The following is a 25,356-nucleotide window of genomic DNA, read 5'->3' as shown; positions in this document are numbered from 1 at the left end:
ATCCCTTCATAGGCATCCTGCCTACTAATCTCTATGCGGGTGGGGTATCTCCGTCATTGCATCTTATATCTTTGTACCCTGAGCATACTGGCAAAGGCCCAATATGTATTTGTTTTGTTTTGTTTTTTGAGAGAGGGTCTAGCTCTGTTGCCCAGGCTGGAGTGCAGTGGCTCGATCTCAGCTCATTGCAACCTCTGCCACCTGGGGTCAAGCCATCTTCCCACCTCAGCATCCCAAGTAGCTGGGACTATGGGCAGGCACTGCCACACCTGGCTGATTATTTTTGTTTTTTGCAAAGACAGGGTTTCACCATGTTGCCCAGGCTGGTCTTGAACTCCTGAGCTCAAGCGATCCACCCACCTCAGCTTCCCAAAGTACTGGGACTAGAGGCGTGAGCCACTGTATCCTGCCCACTAATATATATTTGTTAAATGAACTGATGATTGGGTCATTCCATTCCTCTCTGGGGGTTCAGAATGGGGGTAGACATTCCCTACTGGGGCACAGTTGGCTACTCTCAAGGCAGGACCAGTACCAACCTGGGTAGTGCAAATTACCCAAAGCAGGTATAGAATTGCACCGGGGCACACAGCATGGGGAGGGGAGCATGAGCCAGGTTTAACTCTCTATTCACCGCCTCAGCCAGGTGTCATCGTGCGGGGTCCGTGGGAGAAGCTGTCCATCAGGGTCAGAGAATGAGCCTGAGCTGGCAGAGGCTGTGAGGTGGGTACAGACCTCCCTCGGAGGTAGACTGGGGTCCAGGGCCATCTTCCTGGACCCGCAGCCTGTGTGTAAAGCCTGTGCTCAGAAGGGCCCCTTGCTTGCTGTAATATCCTTCTGCTGCTGTTTTGGAATGTAGAATAACTTTCAAACAAGAGGTCTGGCCTTCCCATTTTCCACTGGGCACTGCAAGTTATGTTGCTGGTGCTGCTGAGGTCGGTGGGGTTGCCCCACTAAAAACGGTACTTGCAGTTACTGCGCCAAAGGGAATTGTGGGTGCATGATCCTCCTCCCTGTCCTAGAGGAGCAGGACTCCATTCACAACTTCAAACCCTGCCCTTGTCTTTGTTAATTTCTTAGGAGCAGGTCAACAGGTCCCCCGGTGTTTTGACCCTTCTGAGATCCTGTAAGCCAGGGGCACACAGTGTGCTAAGAACGCATTTTACATTTTTAAATCCAAAAATCAGAAGACGTCGTGACACATGAAAATCATATAAAATTAAAATTTCAGTGTTCATAAATAAAGATTAATTGGAACACAGCCACGCTCATTCATTTAGGTACTGTCTGTGGCTGCTTTTACGCCACACCAGCAGTCAAGTGGTTGCAACAGAGGCTGTGTGAAGATACTCATTCAACAAAGCTGAAGATATCTACTATCTGGTCCTTTACAGAAAATGTTTGCTGATCCCTGGTTTAAGCCATCCCTCTGTCACCTGCAGCCTAGGAATCAGAAACAAGGGGGATTCAGTCACTGACACTCAGGGGTTGGGTTTCTTTTTTGCCTTATCTCAGTGGTTCTTAACCAGGGATCCATCTGGCACGGTCTGGAGGCATTTGTAGTTATCACAATGGAAGTGCATGTGAGGGTAGAAGGTGTGTTGTTGGCATCTAGTGGGTAGAGGTGAGGACACTGCTAAGCATCCTGCAGTGCACAGGACAGTCCCCGCCACCTAAGGATTACCCAGCCCGAAGTGTCAATAGTACTGAGGTCAAGAAGCCTGGTGCTAAAGCTTGGGGCAGGGCCAGGCTGGACTCCCAGTGGGTCTTATGGGCTGGGGACCAGCCAGAGTGTCACTGCTTTGGAATCAATTGAGCATTCCAAAGACTGCGTGTACTGAGGGAGGGGGCCCTGGAAAGGACCAAGCATGAGTCTTCTCCTTTTCTTGGCACCTTGTGGCTCCTGTACCTGCTAGGGGCCTTGGGCAGGCCTCAAATGGAAAACAGCCACTTTCCCTGCAGTCCCCTAAGGGACAGGATAGGTACCCATCTGCTTGGCCAGGTGAGCTTGACCCCGGGAGGTGAGACGGTTATTGAGGCTGCCAACCGTGACCATAGGAAGGGGTGCCAGTGGCCAGGGATGCAGAAAGGGAACTGGAGGTGCCCCCTGGGGACCAGGTGAGCAGGGTGTCCAATTCAGGTGGAAGAAGTATGAGACTGGAAGAGCCTTGGGGAAGAGCTGGCACGGCTCCCACCCGACCTTCTGGAAAGTGAGAAGAACAGATGCTGTGGCTGTCAGATGAGATGCTCCTGGCACTTTGGGAAATGGCAGAATTAACAAAAGGACGGTTGTGTTCAGGGAATACAAGCGAGGGCACCGTGTGTGCAGCTGGGCTGGCCTCGGAGGACTCCTTTCCCTTGAAGCGCAAGGAGCAGGGATCCACTTGCCTGGCCTCTGGGCTGGTTGTGGATTGGGGTGGTGGGGAGGGAGGATGGAGGCTGAGTCGTTGGGCCTGGGGACAGAATGGGGTCAAGTTAGGGCCAGAGCGAGGGCCAAGGCTGTGTGTAGTCTGGAGTCTTGTAAATGGCAAGGCTGTCTGGAGGTCATCTCATCTATCCCTCTGCCTCTGGGTCCAGCCTCAGCAGATGGCATCTTGCCGGTGGAGGACCCAAGCAGAGGGGCCCTCAGCAGGAGTGAGAATTCATCAGCTGTTACTTGCAAAGCTCCCAGAAGAAGCAGTCAGTTCTCTTTGGCAGCTGCGTGGACAAAGAGGCACGTGCCGGAGGGTCTGCAGGGAGCCTGCCCCTTCTCCTAGCAGAGAGTAGGCAAATACAGCATTGCGAGCTGGCGAGGCCTCCTCTTGGATGCTTACCTGGCCTGGCAGAGTGGCAGGAGTTGTGGTTAGCATTGTCTGGCTGGAGAAACTCAGGAAGACTTGGCATAGCCTAGGTTAGCTAGGTCCCACTTAGAGGCAGGAGGATTAGACTCTATGCTCCTAAAATCCATTAAAACAGTAGGAAAAGAGAAGGAGGATAAGCAATTGCCCAAGTGTAGGTGGTTTTAATTGCAATGCGGAACTCATGCAGACCCAAAGAAAACTCTGATGCTGAGGTGTGGGATGACAGTAAGATGCCAGGGGGTTGTGGCATCTTTCCCAGGTGTCAAGGACCTGCCTGTCTGGTCTGGTGGCCACAGGCTGGCTAAAGTTACCCTGGCCAGGGAGTTTGGGGGCACGGCTTTGTCCTTTCTGGCAGGCCCATGGCTTCTTTGCTCCTGGAGCTGCAGCAGCTGAAGTATAGGGTGGGAGATGGGGCTGGGGAGCCGGGACTGCCCTGCGCTCTGGAGGCCCTGGACATTAGCCCAGAGAGCCCTCAGCTGAGAAGGCAGCCTACCCATCTGGGAAGTGCAGTGGCCATGGGTTAAGCCCCTAACGGGAGGGGTGAGCAAGGCCAGAGGGCAAGGGACAGCAGACAGCTCTGAGGGGTCATGGCCTCATTTGCTGGAGTGTCATCCCTCTCCCTGTCACAGGTCTCTTGGGGGCCAGCTGACAGATGCGCCCTGGAGTAGGGCGGGGGCCTCCTCCCCACCCCGGCCTGCCTCTCTCCTTCCCCTTTTCCTGCTGGCTTTCCCTGAAGCCGCTGCATTGTTAGCTGCAGGCCTCGGGGGAGGGACTTCAGATGGAGGGAAGCGGGTGTGTGTTTTGTTTTGTAGGAGGGAGTCTCTGAACCAAGAACCTATTTGGCTAATGAAGTCGTAATTACTCCAGGGCTCACTAATAGGATGAAAGCTGGGAGCTCAGTTAAAAGCCACTGATGGACCTGCGAGAGTGGTCTGCTGGCTCTGAGGAGGGGCTGGAGGATGGGAGATGGAAGCAGGTGCACGTCGGGTTTGGAGAGAGGGAAGAAAGCGGGTGCAGAGACTCCGGTCTAGAGTCTGCCTGCTTCTGGGAACCAAAGTCACACCTACATATTCCTCAGCTTCGACTGGGATGAGCTGCCTGAAACTTCCCATCTTGCCTGTGCCTGCCTTTAACTTTCCCCAGCTGGCCACAGCCCCAGCTGCCAGGTTTCACGGGAGGATAGAGGGCTGTGGAGGGTCTGCAGCAGCCGAAAATCCCAAACTATTGCTATTTGGCTTTGGAATGAATCTAATTCCTAAGGGCATGTATTTTCTCCTCCCAGAAAGGCCCTCAGCTTTTTCAGATTCAGTCTGGTGGCCATCATTTGAAAAGTGAGCCTGCTTCCTCTGAGGATGCATCAGCTCATGTGGAAGGTGGGGTGGTGCGTTTGCTGTGCAGTGTGGGAGCCAGTTTTGGATTTAGTGCTTGGTGTCTGGAATCTGTAAGACGAGGGACGTGGACCACGGCTCCCTCCAGCCCTGACATTCCGTGGGTCTGGGCCACAGGCACATCATTGAGAGGGGACTGGGGGCTCCCTGGGGTTCCTGGGTGGGCCCTGTGCATGTCCCACCCAGCCCACGTTCTCTTCCCTGCAGTTAGCCGGCAGCCTCGCCCACACCAGCCACACCAGGGCACGCCCTGCAGAAAACTTGGGAAGGAGATTGATGCAGTGATTTGGAAGGAAAGAGTTTCTGGGTGTTTTCTGTTTTTCATGGAGATTGTTGCTGGGACTTGGTAGGGAGAAGGATGGTAGACATTAGCTCCTCTGGGCCTCGGGGCTGACTGCATTGATGTCGTCTTCCCCAGACCATCCTTCCCCGAGGAGGGGTGTCGTCGGTGTTGAGAAGGAAGGAACCCCTAATGCCTGTGGCCTGGAGGAAGCTCTAAGCTTGGGAGTCAGGCTCCTATAATTCTCTGTAAAATGACCCCAGGGAGGCAACTGCATCCAAGTCCATGGGGACCAGTGCTGTGGGGCTTGTGGAAAGGACGGTGGCTGAGTCCTGTCCTGGGGTCATTCTCTCTTGGGGCAAACCCAGGCCTTTGGACGTCCGGCCTTATCCTCTTCTGCGACATGGGTTGTCGGGTGAGTTGAGGGTCATGCTTTGTCCTAACAGTCAGGCTGGAGCTAGAAGGAGCAGGAGGGAGGGAAGTGAAGGGTGCACTGTCCTTTCTGATGAATGAGGGTGGGTCGTTGGGCTTTAATGGGAGACAAGAGCACTTAGGGGACTTGGGGAAAGTTAATTAACGGGGCTGTAGAGTGAACCCCAGCTCCCAACACTCATCACTGGCCCTTACATCAAGCCACTTGGAACCTGGTAAACTTGCTTTTAGGAAGAGAAATATTGTATGCACCCTCCCCCTGCAACCCCAATTCTCCGCAGACTAAACCACTAGCTGGGCAATAAATATAGAAATGCAGACAGCTTGAATACAAATGGGACCTGGTTACCCTGCAGGGACCCCTAGGTCCCAGAGATCAGTCAATATGTATTTATGGACCTCCACACACTATGTGTGAGGCACGGGACGAGGGCCACAAAGGTGCAAGAGGCATGAAGCACTGGTCCTGCCTGCCACAGGTTTACAGCCTGGCCAGATACAGGACAAAGTCCCTGCAATATCAGAGAAGTCCCTGCTGGAGGAGCAAGAAGGCCGAGAACAGCTCTCAAGAGAGAGACAGGCCTGTGGATCAAGGGGATTATGAGAAATGGATTCCAGCCTGCTTTGAAGGATGGGGAGGAGTTTGGAAGGAGGATGTCGAGGCTGGAGGAACATTTGGGTAGACAGCAGAGGGGAAAGTGGAAAGCGATTCGTTCGTGTATTTATATTTAATAAATTATTATGTAGTGCTTACTATACCTCAGACACCTTTCACATTTCAACATCCAACATCCATCCATTTCACATTTCAACATCCAACATCCATCCATTTCACATTTCAACATTCAGCAATCCACATTCAAGAATGTGGATTTCTACACACTCCCGGGTGGTCCAGATACTGCCAGATATGATCCTTACAACAACCTATGAGGCAGCTACAATGACAATGCCTGTTGTGTAGATGAGGGAACTCGGGCAAACAGAGGTTCAGTCAGTTGCCTGAGGTCACACAGCTAGTGCCTGACCTGTCTACAGAGTCGGGCTCTTCCTTGGTACTTAGGGCAGACTTGGAGAAAGCTGAGCACCTGTGGTTTGCTGCCCCTCATCTCGTGACCACGAGCTGCATGGTGCCCACAGCCTTCTCCTGGGCTCTCCTCAGGAGCCTGCACACACCGCTACCCAGAGCGGAGGATCGGGGGCAAATGGTTGCTGGGGCATGTTAGAGAGTTGGTAGGGGCTGCTCTGGCATGATGCTGTGGAGGCGCAGACGCCAGGGCTGATTCTTCACAGGGAGGCCCTCTCATACCCCAATTTTAGTAGTGAATGTGGGGGGGTTTAGTCAGACCAAACTGGCAGCTAGTTCTGGCTTTGTCATTTACCTTGGGCAAATTATTCTGCTATTTGGGCTGGGTGCAGTGGCTCATGCCTGTAATCCCAGCACTTTGGAAGGCCAAGATGGGCAGATCACCTGAAGTCAGGAGTTCAAGACCAGCCTGGCCAACATGGTGAAACTTTGTCTCTACTAAAAATACAAAAATTAGCCGGGCATGGTGGTGGGTGCCAGTAGTCCCAGCTACTCCAGAGGCTGAAGCAGAAAATGGCTTGAACTCAGGAGATGGAGGTTGTAGTGAGCCGAGATTGTGCCACTCCAGCCTGGTGACAGAGTGAGACTCTGTCTCAAAAAAAAAAAAAAAAATTCTGCTATTTGCAGTCACAGTTTCCTCATGCGTAACAGGATATAAAGCTCCCTACGTGGAAGGGCTGGTGTGCAGGCTAAAGGGGAACATTTGCATAAAGTGCACAGCACTGTGCCTCACGCAGTTGGTTTCAACAGTATTCATTCCCCTTTTCCTCTTAAGTCACTTACATGTAAATGTGTCGTGACCCAAATACCATCTGGTGCCCTCTTGCCTCTTCGACAGCAATGTATAAACAGCTCAGTTCCCTGCCAATCCCATGGGCTGTGAAAGTCCAAGCTCCCCTCACAATTTTTGCTAATTTCTGGGGGTTCATCCTCTGACCCCTCTATTCTTATGCAGTCTCTGTTACACCCTGCATCAATTTGGATGTAAAATCCAGCAACTTTGCTAGTTTGCATAAAATATCCATTCACAAGAAGCAAATTCATGAATGTAGTAGGCTTGATTGCCAATTCAGAGGACATGAAGAAGGGTCACATCCCGGCATACACATCTTTCTGGTGTATCCCTCTCACCTGGGGGCCTCAAGCATTAGCCTGCACCAGCATCACCTGGAGGGTTTGTGAAAACACAAATCCCAGAGTTTCTGATACAGTAGAACTTGGGTGAGGCCCAAGAATGTGTGTTTTTTTGTTTGTTTTGTGTTTTTTGAGAAGGAGTCTCGATCTGTCCCCAGGCTCGAGTGCAGTGGCATGATCTCGGCTCACTGCAACCTCCGCCTCCGGGGTTCAAGCGATTTCCCTGCCTCAGCCTCCCAAGTACTTGGGACTACAGGCACACGCCACAACGCCCAGCTAATATTTTGTATTTTAGTAGAGACGCAGTTTCACCCTGTTGGCCAGGATGGTCTCCATCTCCTGATCTTGCGATCCACCCGCCTCAGCCTCACAAAGTGCTGGGATTACAGGCGTGAGCCACCGTCCTGGGCCAAGAATGTGGATTTCTACACACTCCCGGGTGGTCCAGATACTGCCAGTGTAGGGACTACACTTTGAGAACCACTCCTCTAATCTCCCTTCTGCTGTTTCTTGCTTCTCATTTGCTGCCCCCTGGATGCCCTGGAGGTCCAAAATCTCCCCCTCTTCATTATGCAAAGCTCTCCCCAGGTGCTCTCTGCAACCTCTCTACTGGATCAAGCCTGGATCCTTCGTTTACTAGGATGCAGCCTTTTGAGGGGGCACTTGGGGTGCTACGCATGGAAGATGTGTGTGTTTGCTTCAGTGTGGAAGGATCCCCTGTCCTCTAGCTGCTCGCTCTCTGCAGTGGTCTATGCGCGAAGCTGAGCGGTCAGAACGCCTGTTTGGGTTCAGTGCAAGTGAGATGAGTTTCCAGTGAACCCAAGCCAGGGCTGAGGGTCTGTGTGCGGACCCTATCAGACTCAGCCGAGTCCCAGGTCTACACAAAGCCATGCTTCTCTGTCGGGGATGGGGGGAGGCCTGAGGCTAATCAGCAGCAAATTCTGAGGCGGGAGTGGGAGTGAGGGCTGGGGACTGGGGGCTGGGCTGTTGGGCCGCAGCTGTGGCTCCAAATTGCTCAGAGGCCCACTGCCCGGTCCACGCTCCAGCAGAAACTGACATCAAACAAACGGGCTCTGATGCATTAAGTGGGGAGGGGATGCTGAAATGGGCCCCTCCCCCGCCTTTCTCCACCTAAGATAATGCTGGGCAGGAGAGGCCTTCTCGATGAGAAGGGCTGTAATGAATTCCCAGATTCCAGCCCTTTGTGGGCAGCTGGGCAAGAGGGGGCACAGCCTTCACTCTTAATAAAGACAGGAAGATGGCTTGTGCCCTCCCCGCTGGGCCTTTTAATCCCACTCCAAGCTGGAGATCAGCATTTCTAATGGGCTGGGAGGCGCAGCCTTCAGAAGACAGGGATGAGGGCTCACATTCTGTTGGGTCCCTGGGGCTCTGAAGAGAGGCAAGCGCTTTGTCTGGCCTCCGTTGCATTGAGGTTGGTTTTCTTCAAAGAACATGCTCGCCTCATCTCTTCACTTCTGTTCCATGGAGTGGAGGCGCCTGTTCTAGAAACTGAGCCGGTGGATTGTCCCCAGTGTCATATCCAAGTATCCAATATCCAAAGAGGTTGATATGAAAACCTTAAATTCACCTGGCCACTATTTTTCAAAGGAATGTTGTCTCATTCATTTATTCATATTCATTCATTTTGACCCTCAGCTGGCATTTGCTACGTGCCAAGCACTTAACTGTGGATGCAGATGAAAAACTGGTCTTGTACTCAGGATGTTCACAGTTTAGTGAAAGACAGGCAATGAGGCCGGGTGCAGTGGCTCATGTCTGTAATCTCAGTGCTTTGGGAGGCCAAGGTGGGAGGATCGCTTGAGGCCAGGTATTCAAGACGAGCCTGGGCAACATAGTGAGACCCCATCTCTATAGAAAATAAAATAAATTAGCCGGGCATAGTGGCAGTGCCTGTAGTTCCAGCCACATGGGAGGCTGAGACAGAAGGATTGCTTGAGCTGAGGAGTTTGAGGCTGTGGAGGGCTGTAACAGCACCACTGCACTCCAGCTCTGGGTAACAGAGTGAGACCTTATCTCTTAAAAAAAAAAAAAAAGAAAAGAAAAGAAAGAAAAAAGGCCAGGCATGGTAGCTTGCCCCTGTAATCGCAGCACTTTGGGAAGCCAAGGTAGATGGATCATCTGAGGTCTGGAGTTTGAAACCAGCCTAGCCAACAGGGAGAAACCCCATCTCTACTAAAAAAGAAAATACAAAAATTAGTGGAGGATGGTGGTGGGCACCTGTAGTCCTGGCTACTCAGGAGGCTGAGGCAGGAGAATCGCTTGAACCTGGGAGGTGGAGGTTGCAGTGAGCCAAGATTGCACCACTGCACTCCAGCCTGGGCAACAAGAGTGAAACTCCATCTCAAAAAAAAAAAAAAAAAGACAATGAATGTCATATGCCAGACCCCATTAGACATAAAATAGGTGCTTTAGGGGCACAGTGAGATAGGGGTGTGTGTGTGTGTGTGTGTGTGTGTGTGTGTGTGTGTGTGTCTGCAGGGCTGTCAGGGCAGACAGTGTTCCCTGAGCTGCCTTCAAGGAGTCTCGGAGGAATGTCCTATAAGGAGAAAGGGGGCTGGAGGGGCTTGGAATGGGAAAGAGGAAGGACAAGAAGAGGAAAGAGAAGCCAGAAGGACTGGGGAGTGGTGTGAAGGTCCAGAGAAGAGTGTGTCAGGCAGACCTACCTTTGGGCCATCATTTATCCACTGAGCCCATATTTATTGAGCCCTTTGCCCAAGACACTCTAATTTCGCTTTTGCTTATTTGACTTTCTCTCATGACAGCCTGGGCTTTCTACTTAAGCTGTCATTTGGCACAGGGTAGGTTGTTAATATATACTTTTGAATTGAATTGAAAACACTGGGAAATGTGAGAACTTTTTGTTGTCAGGGAAAGCTGGAAATAGTTGGAATGGCTAGAATTTGGGGTACTAGCGGGGAGTGGTGAAAAATGAGGATGGAGACTTGAGGGTTGGATCACCAAAGGTCTAACATGCCAAACCATGGAGTTTAGATTTTATCTAATGTAGTGAATGAAGATTTCACGTAAGGGAATGACACAATCAGATTTGTATTTTAGAAGCTCTCTCTGGCTATAGTTTCTTGAGGGAGTAGGCCACAGAGGAGGCAAGAACACTCAATTCAGGCCGCGAGGGCTTGGATTAAGGGTGAGACTGCATATGGATGTGAGGGGCAAATTTTAAAGGCAGCATGTGAACTTGAGAATGATGAGAAAGAACCTTCCTGCCAGGCATGGTGGTTCATGCCTGTAATCCTAGCACTTGCAGGCTGAGGCAGGGTAGATTGCATAAGTCCAGGAATTTGAGACCAACCTAGGCAACATAGCAAGACCCTGTCTCTAGAAAAAAAAAAAAATTAGCTGGGTGCGGTCGTGGGCACCTGTAATGCCAGCTACTCAGAAGGCTGAGGTGGGAGGATGGTTTGAGCCTGGGGGGTCGGAGGCCACAGTGAGCCGTGATTGCACCTCTGCTCTCCGGCCTGGGTGACAGAGCAAGACCTTGTCTCAAAACGAACAAAAAACCCCAGAAAACAAAAGAGAGAGCGAAAGATAAAGAATCTTTCTCATATTCCAAGGAATAAATAGGGAGGTTCAAAGGTGTGTGAGTTCCCTACCCAGGTGTCCAACAATTCAGGAAGAGCCGGACCTGGAAATCGGGCTCATTTTAGCCTCAGTCCCCCAAGTCAACGATCCGTTCTGAGGACTGGTTTTCTTTCTTGCACCCACCCTGTCTGTTCTGAGGACGCTGAAGGCAGAGTAAGCACAGCTGGGTTGGACAGCTACCCAGTGGTTCTCTGTCCAGGAGACTTGGGTCTGCATTTTTAGGGGTATTCTTTGGCCTCATTTCCCATTACAGCCTGTGCCTAGATATTGTCCGCTAACTTTCTGCAAGAGCAGAACCACCTCCTGGTGCTCTTGCCAACCCCCACACCGCCCCCAGGTAACAATGTCTGGGGTCCCTCATGTCTTGCCCTGCCTGGGTGAGGCTCTTTGGCCACTCCTTAGGGAGAATCAGCACAGCTACAGGCGTGCTGTGGTAGCATCCAGACGATGTGGTGAAAGCCGAGCACCACTTCTTATCAACACAGCCCCCTCTGTCTCTTTTCCTTTCCTATTTGGTTGTTTTTTTTGAGACAGAGTCTTGTTCTGTTGCTCAGGGTGGAGTGCAGTGCCGTGAGCTTGGCTCACTGCAACCTCCGCCTCTTGGGTTTAAGCGATTCTCCTGCCTCAGCCTCCCGAGTAGCTGGGACTACAGGCATGCGACACATAGCCCAGCTTTTTTTTTTTTTTGTATTTTTAGTAGAGACAGGGTTTCACCATGTTGGTGAGGCCGGTCTCGAACTCCTGACCTCAGATGATCCACCCACCTGGGCCTCTCAAAGTGCTGGGATTACAGGCCACTGTGCCTGGCCTCTTTTTGGTTGTTGGCCAAGATTCCTTTGAGTCTACTGAGGGGGGTTTTGGGTTTGTAGTAAGCAGTTTTATCCATTCTTTCAACAATATGAAGTGTCTACTTTGTGCCAGGCACAATGCTGGGCAAGGGGTGCAGAAACAGGAGGGGCTAGGAGATGGGGCACCATGGCAAATTTCTCTCGTTCTCCCAACTTCCCTAGCATGGCACTTTTTCAATGGTGGACAAGCACACACATCACGTTGAATCAAAGGGTGTCTCCATGAGTGTACACGTTACACATTCCTAGTCACACTATGTTTAAAACACAAATTGTGCAAATGAGTCTTCCAGAATAAGGGCAACTTCTAGATGGGGGATGGCATGGTGGAATTCTGGAAGAGTGTGCTGTCTGGCGCTCATGCAAAACCCTTCAATCTGCTTGTGTCATCAGCCCCTTGACACCCCTCCCCTATCCATTTATAAGAACGAATCAGGAAAATGAGCAAGTCACATGGCAAAAGTCCATTTTGAACAACTTTTATTATACTTTTAGTGTTCTCTATACAAAAGAAATCAGTTTTTTTACAGTGATTCAAAAAAAAAAATTCAGAATAATTTGGCCTTTTCATTGCTCATGCAGTCAGTTTATAAGTCCATGTATTAGACGGTCCTCCATGGCCCAGAAGTCTTCCCTGCTGAAGGTTGTGCGTGACACCCTCAGATACGCATCTGTCACTGACAAAGTTGGTTAATGCAAAATAACTCGCAAAAAAGGAAAGAACATGATGTGAGAGGGGTTAAAACAAGGTCTGGCACGGAGTTAAATGTTTAACCAATGGAAAAAAGATCAGACCAATTTGTGTGTGTGTGTGGACACGTAGGAAGGGATGGAGACACTAGGGAAAAAACTTCCCCATGGAAAAGAACAAATTGGAATGGTGAGGGATATGGGTGTGTGTTGGGGGCAGGGCAGGAGGTCCTCCGGGGTCCAGCACGGGTCGGGAGTGGGAGCAGGACAGAAGGTGGCCATGTCCCAGGCGACTGATGCTCAGCTCAAGAGGAGTGTGAAGAAGTTGGCAAAGAGCTGGGGAGCTGGGCAGAGGGACAACACTGACTGAGGACATTGCCATTGGGAATCAGAAAAAAGGGGCAGCTCAGGGCCATCTGATCTGCCTCCTTTTTGAAAAAGAAACAGAGTAGTGCACAAAATTCTGGATATCTTCTCCCAGAGTTTTGTGTTTATTGCTTCACAAGTCTTGATGTCTGCTGAACTCCAGCCCAGGCAATCCCAGGGTGGCAGGCTTGCATGGGCCCTGCTGCCTCTCTGCACCCTGTGGCCATGGGCAGAATGGACAGAGATGCCCTCGCTTCTGAGAAATACAGCAAGCTGAAGGCCCGATGTGTTACAAAGCAAGAGACACCGTTCTAGGGGTATGGTCTAATGTTCACAGTAACAAACACCAATCAGCTATTCTATTCCACTGGCCCTGATCTGCCCTTATCTGCACAGCTGGGTGAAACAGGCTGATCACAGACAGACTGATCTTGGACCCTGAAAAAATCCTGTTTGTCTTTCATTTTGGGAGGCATATGGGGGATGCAGGAGAGGCAGTAAAGAGGTCTGAGAGGGTGAGCCGGAAGGACAGATCTTAATACCTCTGTTTCAAAGGAGGCAGCTGTGGTGAGAGGAAAGAACACTGGACAAGGAGTCAGAAGGCCCAGGCTCAAGCCCTAACCTTACCTTAGTACACCAGCTATGTGATCTTGAGCAAACATCTCTTCACCTCTGCGGATGTGCATATCCTTGTCTGTACCATAAATCATTTCAATGAGATCAGCTTTGGGATTCCTTCACGTGCTGAAATCTGATTCTGTCCTAAGTGAGATGCCTTCGTACCTATTTCATTTCCATTCTTCTCATTATGGAACACCCATTTAATACTAGCATGCTGATAGGAGGAACATCAGTTTCAGGTGAGGCTTGACACTATTTGGTGGGCGCTTGTGGCTCTCCTGGATGGTTCTCCTTTCCCTCTGATCCTTCTCTGAATGTGTCTCAGGAAGGCCCATTATTAGTAAGGAAAGGAAAGAAAGGACACTTCCCTGGGCTTGCGCTGGGCAGGCTGGGGACAGCCACATGGTCTGGCTTGAACTCACATAGGGTAGCCCCTTCTAGGTGAAGGGAGGGCGCTGGTCTGACTTTCCCCAGCTTGTCTACACCTCCCAGGGCCCTGGTCTCCTCCTGACACGTCAAGCTCTTTGCTTCATTGGTTTGAGTCCCATTCTTTTTAAAAATCAGGGCGTTCCTCTATGCTACTCCTCAGCCACCACGCAGAGCTCAAGCAGGACCCTTTGCCAGCTAACGGGGTAGACCCAACCACAACCACAGGTTTGTGTGTGTTTGTCTGGGGCTGGCTGGAGTGGTGACTGGGTGGGAGGTCACTCTGCACCAAGGCATCAGGAGTGGGGAGTGGTGCCCTGTGCCGGCCTCCCGGGAACCGGTTGCCCCCTCACAAAAGAGATTCTCTGGCATCAGCCCCAGCCGATGGAAAGCCTAAGAGGCTTCCTCTCCTCAGAGAGTTAGCAAAGCAGCCTCACGAAGACAAAAATGTGCTATGTCCCTGCTCCTTCCATCAGACGGGTTGTTTGTGATGCCCTAAGACTTGGCCCTGCTCCAGCACAGGGTGCCAGAAAGAGCCTGCTGCCTGTGCCGTTGCTGGGGCAAAGTTCCCCACTCCTTCGGCTTGGATGCTCTCTCTAGGTGCCGCCAACAGCAATGACCTAAATAGGGCCCAACCCAGGTGGCCTCTCCAGCTCCTCTAAGTTGCGTTCCACACCCACACAGAGCCCTTTGCATCTCATCTCACACAACCTGGATGTGGACTAACCCTCTCCAGGACAATGTCGGAATCTGGATTGCTATCCCTGGGAAGCACTGCTGACAACAGGGCTGCGGTCTGCTGTACGTGTGCGAGCGTGCATGGGCGCCGGGTGGGGCAGGGGAGCTTGTCCCTTAGCTGGGAAACCCACACATCCTTGGTGTTTCCACCCTCTTCCCAAGGCTGTGGCCAGGGAAACTACGAATGCATTCTGTGGGCCTAGATGCACCTTGCAGGGCAAGCAATGTTGGCATTGGCTGACTTCCAGACCTGTGGTCACTTCTCCAGACTTCATGACTTGCCAGGGGTGGGGGTGGGGAGGTAGACCAGATGTCTCCAGCCTCTCAGAGCACAAAGGAGGGTGCTGCTTTGGCTTTCCTGTTAGCTTAAATTCAGCCGTCTCCTCAAAAGCAAGGCAGGGAAAGATGAATCCCATTCACCCTCACCCAGGCAAGGTGAGAGGCAGCTGTCCCCGACCCATGGCCATGTACCTCCCTAACCCTGGCCTTGACACTCCTTCAGGGAGCCCATGACTCTCTATGGAAAGAGGTATTCAAGGAGGGACTGAGTGAGGCATAAAAATACAGACAGGTGGAAGAGCTTGCCCCAAGAGGCAGAGTCAAGAGGCTCAGGAAGCAGGACTGTTTCTCAAGCCACACGTGGTTCCTGACTGCCCTGTTCTGCCCAGCTTTGGTGACCAGATGGACCAAGCTCTCCCTCAGAATCCTTCCCTTCAATCTTGTAGCCATCAGTGGCTTAAGCAATAGAGGGAAGGATGCTCCCAACCCAATGACCACTGTGTCCCAGCACTTGATTTCAGGACTGTCAGCCCCCTGAGGGCAGGGACCACATCTAACTCACGTGCCATGGTATCCAAGTCTCAGGCCTTAGTTCAGACTGGATTTCAGGGTATTTGCTGAATGAATGGATGGATGGACAAATGAAAGCACAGGAAACCACAGCTCTTAGAGCTGAGCACACAGATGGGATTGCAGGCCAGTCAACCGAACTTCTGGAGTCATGGCAAGATATCCAGCACTCTTTCCTCCCAGCCAGACAGGACGGAGTGCTGATGGCATGGTGCTGTCCTGCCTTCATTGTTGGTATGTCTTGGGGTAGTTGCTTGGGAGACCCAGCTGGCAGGGAGTGCTGCTATCCTGCTGAGCTGGGCTGGACTCTGACATGGGCTCCATGGAAAATGCACCCTCCTCTTCCTCAAAGGTGCTGCCTCTTGAATCCTGCAATCCCCACGCCTCAGCATTTGATCTCTCAGACCACCTGCCTTCCTTGCTCAGCGAAAACTTAATTCTTCAACCTCAAATTTTCTCCTGTTCTGAAGGGTGGGACTGTGTGGTGATGGGGGGCAGCCCTCAGCACCCACAATAACATTTTCTTCATATACAAAGGACAGTACAGAGCCTAGTATGACGCTGGAACAAGGTGCAAAGGCTGTGGGTTCGCTTCTCCCCGAGACCCTGACGAGGGAAGCAGCCCTTCCCAGTCACCAGGTGGTGTGGCAGACTTTCTCACCGTCCCTAAGAGCCTGCTTTCGGTGCAGTGAGTTCACTGGCATGTACGGTGCAGTATGGAGTGAGTGTCTGAGAAACTGACTACTCTGCTCAGATCCAAAGAGTTTTCGGGAAATGCCCAGTCCTTTAATTCAGCTCACAGGCACACTTCCCTGGCATTCCCTTCAGGGACACTAGGCTTAGTATCCAAGCAGGTGTTGGAGGGAAGCGAGGGGAGGGCCCTCCAAGCTCACGCCCCACCCCCTGCTGTTTACCCTGTCCCCTTGCACTGTAATAAGCTGCCCCTCAGGCACCCAGGCAGCAGCCCTGGCTGGGGCTTGGCCCAAATGACCATCACACACTCTCAGGTTCAATCTTATTGGCTCAGTTCTGGGCTACGGTTCCTTACCAGCAGACAGAGAGTATGTGTCTACCGGCTCAACCTTCAGCTGAATGATGATTAATGATGCAAGCATTGCTAATACCTTTGCGGCTTAAACATGTGGCAAATGATGCTTTAATAAAGTCACTGAAGGACAGAGCCCTGGTCCGGCCCAGGCCCCCTGGCTAGCAGCTGGAGGCTCAAATGGGAGGCTGTGCCTGTGGCAGCTGATCCGTTCCTGGGAATCAGCTTCACCCTCCTGAAACTGACCTGAGCTACAGAAACAGCTAAAGGGTTCCTCTTAGACTCAAGATCTCCCCCTCTTCTCTGTCTCTGATGCTAGGTACCTTTGGTTTCAAAAATGCATTAGGTGGGGAGGGAGGATGAAGGCAGCACCTTCGGTCTGAGAACTGCAGGTCTGCGAGTGTCTCCGTTTGGGGTGACGTGAGGACGTGTGTTGAGTGGCCATTTCTGGTCCTGCCGGAACACTTGCATAGGCTGCCCTGCTCTCCTGGAGACAGACGTTGCTGGAGGCTTCAAGGCTTGCAGGGAGGGGCTGGGAACCTGGGAACTCCAGGGACAGATCAGCGCTGCATAAGGCATACGAAGAGCATTGAGTCCTCCCCAGGCGGGGGCATCACAGCACTGAGCACGGTGCCACCTCAGGGTCCCCTGATATGTATATACTCCAATGAAAGGGCAGACCGGCTCAGTCTCGGGCAAGTCCCCATCCACACACCGCGTCAAACAAGAACCTCGGTATCCTACAGAACTGGCTGAGAAGATGATATCTGCTAGAGACAGAAGAGGGGGCAGTGCCTTATGCCCCAAACATACCAGCAAAGCTTTTGCATCACAGGGTTCCATCTCCTTGAGGGTGGCAGCATGGGCCCCGCCACATGGACAGGTGCCCTCTACTCTGGACAGAGTGGGTGTAGCCCTCTATCTACATCCTGGGTTTCACCAGTGGGGAGGAAGGAAGTCCAAACCCAGCCTTTTTCTTCTCTCTTGAGGTAGGCACAGTTCCCCCGAGACCAGACACCTGATTTTCTTCTGCTTGAGGTGCACAGTCACTGGCGTCAAAGTCCTTTCTATCAGTGCCCACTCCTGTTCCTCAAACTCCTTCAGTTCACATCTTAGATACTCCAGAGAAGGGGGGTGGGGAAGGAGGAGCAAGAGGTAAACGCACCTCCCAGCCGAACCAGAGAGCAGCAAAGAGGCCTGCACACCTTCTCCCTGCCAAAAATACTGTCATTTTCCAGAAAGAAGCCAAGCCCAGCTCAGCAACTGACAAGGCCAAGGCAGAGGGGTTGGGGGCCGGGGGAGGCATATGGCGAGAAAGGCATCCTTCGGAAACGCATTGGCCCAGAGGTTGGTTAGAATACTACAGCCTGTCTACGTGTTCTGGTATGGATCAATCCTTTTTGCCTAACTTTGCAGTCTCCTGGGGCAGAATCCACTTATTCTTTCTTTTCCAGGGACACTTTTTCAAAAGGAAAAAAAAAAAAATCTGAGACATTGGGTCTGGGGAGGGGAAGGATGCACAAAGCGAAATTAAGACAATGAGAAGTCCCGTGACCAACAGAAACGGGGAGCGTGCGCCGAGGCCACGGCGGGCAGTGGTGGAACGCTCGGGGTGGCTGTGAGACGGGGAGAGGGACCAGGCTCCCTCCAGCTGAGCTCAGCCACGGCTCCAGCTCCCCCACACTGGTGGCACCCGGGGCTGAAGGGGGGATCATTGGGAGGGGGCTTGTGGGTGGCTTGGTGGTTACTGGTCCTCACAGCTTGGCAGACCCCCATATCGTACCCTTGTCCCTGAAGGTGGTGGTGGCTTTGTGGTAGGTCTGCCGTGGCTTCATCTCCCCCTCTCCCCTCCTCCCACTTGCAAAGTGGTGGCTGTGCCTGGGTGGGCTCTGTTACGCCAGAGAGTAGATGGCATTGACGGGTGACGTGGCCTCTGAGCTTTCGTTGCCCTCTGTTTCGTCCTTGTCCTTTTTGACCGTGTACTGGCCGATGAAGGAGCCGTCTTCATTGAACTGACCTTCGCCACCCTCGCCATAGTCCACCAGACTGTCGTCACTCTCCTGCTGCTTGATGGTGCCGTCCAGAGACGTCTGGCTGCCCTGGAGGGGCTTGTTGTCCTCATCACTGGCCAGAGAGACAGAGAATCTCAGGTGGGGTGGGACGGGGCAGCTGCCTCCTGCCAACACATCCCCTACACAGCTCAGAGAGGATGGGACCCAAGAGACCACCCAGTCCAGCCCCCCTTCACCCTCCCCTGTCCAGCCAGCTCTACAGAAGGGAAATGGAGGCCTAGAGAGGACAAGCACCTTCCCTAAGGGGAGGCTGCAGGTCAGGGCAGGGCAGGGACTGGAACCCATGCTTTTTGGGCTCCTGGTCCAGGTCCTTTCCATGAGACTGGGTCTCTGTCTGTGGTGGGAGTGGACAGAGGATGGCCACCCCATGGTGAGACAGAGCCACTGCTTGTGAGGCCATATGGGATGGCTCTAGTCCTGAGTGTATCACTGTGTGGTTTTGTGACCTGGGCCTCAGTCTGTCCATCAAGAGGGGCTGGCCCAGCTTTGATCTCCCAAGACCTGTGACTCTGTAGGGAAACACTCTCTCCTTGACAGAAAGAAAGGCTTTTAAAGGGAAAAGCCTCTCCCCCGCCTCTCTGCTTCCCTGTCTTGGTGTATTTTGCTGAGCTATCTGGTTGATCTATAAAAAGATGCAATTGCTTTGGGCTTAGCAAGTACAGGTGAGTGAGAGTGGTGTGGGGCAGGGGGCACACAGGGAGGCAGGGGACGCCAGCAAACCTGAGAAGATGGCAAGGCTCGGAGGACCCTGCCCAGCCCTTCTGAGGCCCACAGGCCCTGGCCTTAAGCTCCCCTTGTGCAGGGAGGGCTGGGAGGCTTCTGGATAAAGTGGCATGCGCCTGCTGGGAACAGCTGGAGGCACAGAGCTGCTCCCTGAGCCAGCGTCTGCTCAGGCACCATGTCCCTTCCCTTGGCTGGAAAGGCTCAGAGCAGGGACCAGGTGCTGCTGGCTACACTTCAGAGGTGAGCCTGGTTCCTGGGCAGGAGGCAACTGTGGATGAGCAGTGGGAGTCTGGGTCTCAGCGGGTGGGACCACAGCAGTGCCAGGTGATCTGAGCAGATGCACACCATACCCTCCCTTACCCCCAGCTCCCTACCCACCCCCAGTCCTTCCTGGACATGAGGAAGACAACCAGCTGAGTTGCCATTACAGCGGGCAGTGCCTTCTCACTTCTAATAGCAGTGCCAGGCAAAGACAGCTGTCGGGAGGGCAGCGATCCAGGGCTGGGGCTGTGTTAGAAGACGGAAAGCAATTAGCCCACCCTGCCAGAGCTGCCCCATGAGTCCAGCCTAACTGTATTCATGGGGCAGCCGTGCACTGAGAGACAGTGTGAGAGAGGCAGCTTTCTGGGGCTGTGCTGTCTGTGCAGGAAGTGGAAGTCACTGTTTGCCAACTGGAGGAGGGGAACTGCCAGGCTCCTCACCATACTTGCAGGTCTTGTTGGCATGCACCCCTTCCCTGGGCCCTCTACGCCATGTGCAGGGGCATGAGGACTGTGCTATGTGGGAATTCTTCCCCTGGGTCCAGGCAGCTAAGCTACGTGCAACCACTGGAGAGCGACAGCCCAGCCAGCGGGAGGGGCAGGGGAGAGGTCTGTAGTTTGCCAGGCTGTGGAGGGAATAGGGGATCTAGGTCTGAAAATAACAGACCTCTCCTAAGGGAAGCTTGAAAGAGACCAGAGTGATTAGGGGTGGTCCTGGTCTGGCCACCTGTTGGCCTAGCTTCAGAGATACCTTCAAGGTCCAGGTGGACAGACATAGGGGAGAAAAACAGAGGGGACCCCACGGGAAAAGTGGTCAGCCACTCAGCCACGACCTGGAGTGAGAAGAACCACACTCCTCGCCCCAGGCCTATCCCCACTAGAAACTTAGCTCTTCCTTTGATGTATGAATCTGAGTCTTTTCCCAGGTTAGGGCTCTTAGACTCATCCAAGGGAGGGCTCTAGGATGGACGCTGCAGACCTTCTAGAGCCCGAGCAGAAGACTGTGTACGTGTGGCGGTGCAGCCAAGGCACGCTCCTGTGCACGAAGACCCAGCATCAGTAGCTGTGAGGAGGAGGCAGGGGTTTTTGCCCGACAGCTTTGGTGTCTGGGGCAGGAGAGGTGCACGAGGAAGCAGCTCCTTGCAGGGCAGGTTGCCCAGCCTGGTATTGGGGGAGGTCCATGCCCCTCCTCTCTGGCTGCACTGAGTCGGGGGGAGAATTCCTGTGGCTTTTGGAACAAAAAGCCAGGGAAGTCTCAGCCCATGGGGAAGCCGGGGTCTGCCAGGGAAGGTGGGAAGGGGCCTCTTGTGCCTGCCCTTTTGGGAGGCTCATGGGGATGTCGGGACTGGATGGACGGTCATGGCCCATGAGCTGCCAGGCAGGCTCCTGTGGGGGCAGTGGCTCTGCCACCCATTGATCTGATTATGCCTGCCAGGCTGATGGGCAGAGTGGCAGAGGCCCAGGACAGGAAAAGGAGACTGCAGCAGAGGACATGGGGATCTAGGCCCAGGCAGTAACTGGGTGGCGTGTGGAGGGAGAACTCTCATCAGACATTCTCTCCCATAGCACTTGGTCTGGGAATGACACGCCACAGCCCACCCTGCATCTTCCCTCAGCTCAGAACATACTATCACCATGGACAGACAACAGCATTGTTAAGCCTAGATACGAAGACGCATCCAGGAAGGACAGGGAGCACGGGTATAGAAGTATAGAACAGTGCGGCCCCAGGCTTTCCCAGCTCTGGCACTAACTCATTGGTTGGTAAGCGTGGAAAAGTCTTAGACAACTCGCTTCCTGATCTGGGCCTCAGTCCTCTTATCGGGGCATAGGACACTGGACCAGATACCTTTCCCAGGCCCATTCTGATCTCGAGCCCAAAGATAGCGCCAAGTTCATGGAGAAATGACCTGGAATCACCCCACCTTCACTCATTGAGGCTTTAAGACAGCACAGCCTCCCAGGGTCATTATCTTCAGGGTTAGGGGTGGAGTGTGGGCAGAGAATCAGCCTGAGAGCTGAGCTTATCTCACAGCAAGAGGGTCCTGGGGCTCGTGGTGAGAGTGAAAAGGTGGAAAGACATAAACAGGGAGCTTGATGTGTTTGAGCTGTGCAGTTGACTGAAAGAAATGCCGTTCATCAAACAAACGCGTGCATGCGTTGGGCAGTGTCTCCTGGGGGGCAGCCTTGTCTGGCACTCTCAGGATGAGAAGCCTCTCTGAGTAAACTCAGCAGCACGTGCTCTCCACCACGGTGCCGCCAGAGAGGCAGAGTGACAGCTCAATGGGCAAGGACAACTACTCATGGCCTTTCAGCCAAGCGGAGCTGCTCGTCGGTGAGGGTGGTGCCTCAGGGATGGTGAGGACAGCCTGCTCCAGAGAGGAGGAGGGAGATCACGCACCTATAGTCAAACGAGCCATCCTCTTCCTTGGGATCTTCAGGGCCAAGGGGAACATCCTTCTTTTCTCGTACTTGGTCAAGAAGAGAAGCAAAGACACAGACACAATGATTAAGTACACGCTCTTGCTCTCCAGGGCTCCCTGAATGCAGGGCCAGAAGGCACCGCCCTGGGCTCACTGGCATTCTTTTTTAACAAGGCGCCATAGACACCTCCCTTGTTTTTGCTTCCTGTACTCAATCAGTTGCCAAGTTGATTCTGCCACCTCCTTCTCAGCCCCAGGGGTCTTTTACATCTCTGCTAACAACAGAAATCTCCTCCCACCAAGCTCCCCCAACCAAATCTCCATGAAGTCTCCCCAAAAGACAATACACATGTGATCACTTCCTTTGCCAAAGATAAACAAGCCACTTTTTGCACCTTTCTTGTTCTGCTCTGTGGTGTAACTGTTTGTGCACATTTCTCATGCCCATCACAGAAGGCTGGTTCTTTCCTCCAGGCTGGAGGTCTGTGTGCCGTACACACCAATGGGATGGAAAGTGTCTCTTCTCTGTGACCCCCCTTGTTGGCGTGCCCCCTTTCCTCCACCTCCTCTGTAACGTGGGAGCATTCAGCCAAGGCCCTGTCTTGTGCTGTGCTCATTCTTTCTATGTCATCTGCAGTGTCCTTGAGGAGAGATCATTTTACCTCTGGTATCCCTAGTGCACAGCACAGAGGCGGACACACAGCAGGTGCTTACATGAAAGCTTCTTTATGTATCCTTTTTTTTTTTTTTTTTTTGCAGCGGTGCAATCTTGGCTCACTGTGACCTCTGCCTCCTGGGTTCAAGGGCTTCTCATGCCTCAGCCTCCCAAATAGCTGGGATTACAGGCACCAGCCACCATGCCCAGGTAATTTTTGTATTTTTAGTAGAGACCAGGTTTTACCATGTTGGCCAGGCTGGTATTGAACTCCTGACCTCAAGTAATCTCCCCGCTTTGGCCTCCCAAAGTGCTGGGACTACAGGCGTGAGCCACCGTGCCTGGCCTATGTATCCTTCTTGAGATACAAGGCGGATAATCATCCCCGTGTTGGGTATGGGAAACTGATCACCTGAGAGGCGAAGAACACATAACGTAACTAATTAGTGACTGAATGAAGACTGGAGGGAAGGCTGACGCCCGGGGCTTGTGGCTGCTGGTTCACTTATCTTATTAAGGGAAGAGGGGCTTACCCTGCAGCTGGAGGGCAAGAGGTAGTTTTGAAACACTTTTTGGAATGAGACACTTTCTGAAAGGGCAAAGGATAGCTCAGAGCTGATTTGCTGGGTTCTTCCGGTATTCTACTTCCACCTGGAACAGGCGTGAACTTAGTCCACCCAAGTCTTACCATCAGATGGAGGAGGCAGCCTTTTCACTAACTCAGGCTTTGTCTCCTACAGAACCAGACAAGCCCAACACAGCAGGAGAGATTGGAAGAAAGCATCGCTCACCAGTAAGGGACAGTCATTTCCTGCCCTCCCTCACTCAAGTCAAGGCACAGCTGTTCAGAGTCCTAGTCTGTGGGTACTTGAGCATGGGGAATAAAAAAGAATTGAGTCTCCTTTCTCTTCTGTTTCCTTTGTGTTGAGTTTTAGGGGGGTCCTGGGGGAGGACCTGTTCTAAGAGATGGAGAGAAGGAAGCATTTGGGGAGCACGGGTGTGTTTGGTGATGGGGCTTTCTGGGGAGGGAGAAATTTCTTCCTGCAGTCCAGCCAGATTTTTGCTTTCAGGGTCATCCATTATCCTGTCTCCTGTCACCCTACCCACCCCATCACAGACAGATGGCTCTCTTGCCCCTGTGTGAAAAACAATCAATATTTTCAGAAACAAGAATGCAAGAGGTCCTTGTCCTTGACCTTGGTCTGTCTGGGCTAGAGGATCTTTTTTTATTTTTATTTTTTTTGAGACAGTCTCACTCTGTCACTCAGGCTGGAGTGCAATGGTGCAATCTTGGCTCACTGCAACCTCTGTCTCCCAGTTCAAGCGATTCTCCTGCCTCAGCCTCCCAAGTAGCTGGGATTACAGGTGCCTGCCACCACGCCCAGCTAATTTTTTATATTTTTGGTAGAGATGAGGTTTCACCATGTTGGCCAGGCTGGTCTCGAACTCCTGACCTCAAGTGATCCACCCGCCTCAGCCTCCCAAAATGCTGGGATTATAGGCATGAGCCACCATCTGGAGGCTCTTTTTAAAAATTTTATTTATGTGAGATAGGGTCTCACTCTGTCACCCAGGCTAGAGTGCAGTGGCACGAGCACAGCTCATGTAGCCTTGACCTCCCCAGGCTCAGGTGATCCTCCCACCTCAGCCTCTTGAATAGCTAGGACCTCAGACACCTGTCACCACGCCCAGTTGATTTTCAAATATTTAGTAGAGACGGAGTTTCGCCGTGTTGGCCAGGCTGGTCTCAAACTCCTGACCTTAAGTGATCTACTTGTCTTGACATCCCAAAGTGCTGGGATTACAGGTGTGAGTCACTGTTCCCGGCCAGGGGCTGAAGGATCTTGAGGCCTCCTTGGGACTATAGGGAAGCCCAAAGCTCTTTAAGGCCATGTGGGTCCCTACCAATGCCATCCACCCTCAGCGTCTCCCTGCTCCTTGCGTTGGAGCTTCTGACCCTTGCTAGTGATATCGGTGGTTACACCGTCGTCCTGCTGAGTGCCCACCTCTGGAAGTCTCTCATGGGGGTGCTGCTTCTCCCTAGACCCCTCCACTCCCCATTCTCTGGGACATGGTTAGAGAAAATGCCTTTCTTCCTTTCTCCTTCCCCAGGACACAGGATCCTAATGAGATTCAGGCTGAAAAAAAGCCAATTTACAGAGCAGATGGGTGGTGAATCAAGGGGAGGAAAGGTCATTCTTAATAGGAGCCAGGGTTCCTTCCATCCCCTCTCTGAGGCTGCCTGGACTGTGCCATCCGCCCACCTCAGGCGAACTTAATTAACTCAAGTGCTTGTTGGCAGCTCGAAGATGCACAGCACAGGCAAGAGGACTGTATTTCCAAGCTTGGCAAGGGCTGGCTTCACTGAGAGAACACAGTGCCCGGATCTGGCTGGAGACCTGGAGACTCGCAGGAAAGCGCCCTGCCCTGTAAGCCCACGCCTCTCACACATCTCACCTGGGTACTTGCCGCCACGACTCCTCTTGATGAAACAGACGATGAGCAGGATCAGCACCAGGAGGGCGATGGCACACATGAGCCCAATGAACCAGCCCTGGGTGGCGATGTCCGCTTGGTTGTTGGTGTAAGCTGGCGGGGAGGGCCAGAAGCAAACCCGTGAATGATTTCATGGGGGAGATGGTGAGGAGGGAGATGGAGGGAAGAACTTCAGCTATTTCACGTGGATGTTTCTCCTGGAGCCTAACGCTACCACCTAGCAGCCCTCTGGCCCAAACTACCCCGCTAAAGGACAAAAAGAAAATAATTAAAGAGCCAAGGTCAAAAGATCAGAAAAGAAGCAAAGGAAAGGGGTACAAGGAGCAAATAAGAAGCAGAAGGCTGAACAGGTCCTTTAGGAA

General features: G+C 52.6%; 1 protein-coding gene across 30 annotated transcripts in view; it reads right to left on the bottom strand.

The window, feature by feature from the left end:
• Nucleotides 1-12,093: 12,093 nt before the first annotated feature.
• The window catches only part of NFASC (neurofascin), a 203,540-nt gene continuing 190,277 nt past the window's right edge, over nt 12,094-25,356 (bottom strand). For all 30 annotated transcript variants that reach the window (XM_032288900.1, XM_032288912.1, XM_032288902.1 and 27 more), the window contains 3 exons: nt 24,956-25,087; nt 21,822-21,891; nt 12,094-18,489 (listed from right to left, as the gene is read on the bottom strand). In XM_032288900.1, coding sequence (XP_032144791.1) covers nt 18,258-18,489; nt 21,822-21,891; nt 24,956-25,087 — 434 coding nt within the window. In that variant the 3' untranslated portion in view covers nt 12,094-18,257. The remainder of the gene's footprint in view (nt 18,490-21,821; nt 21,892-24,955; nt 25,088-25,356) is intronic.

This window comes from Sapajus apella, unplaced genomic scaffold (genome assembly GCF_009761245.1).
Source record: "Sapajus apella isolate SASKATOON/1434 unplaced genomic scaffold, GSC_monkey_1.0 scaffold22, whole genome shotgun sequence".
NCBI lineage: Eukaryota > Metazoa > Chordata > Mammalia > Primates > Cebidae > Sapajus > Sapajus apella.
The sequence above is the reverse complement of the archived record's forward strand: the minus strand, read 5'-3'. Positions and strand labels throughout refer to the sequence as shown.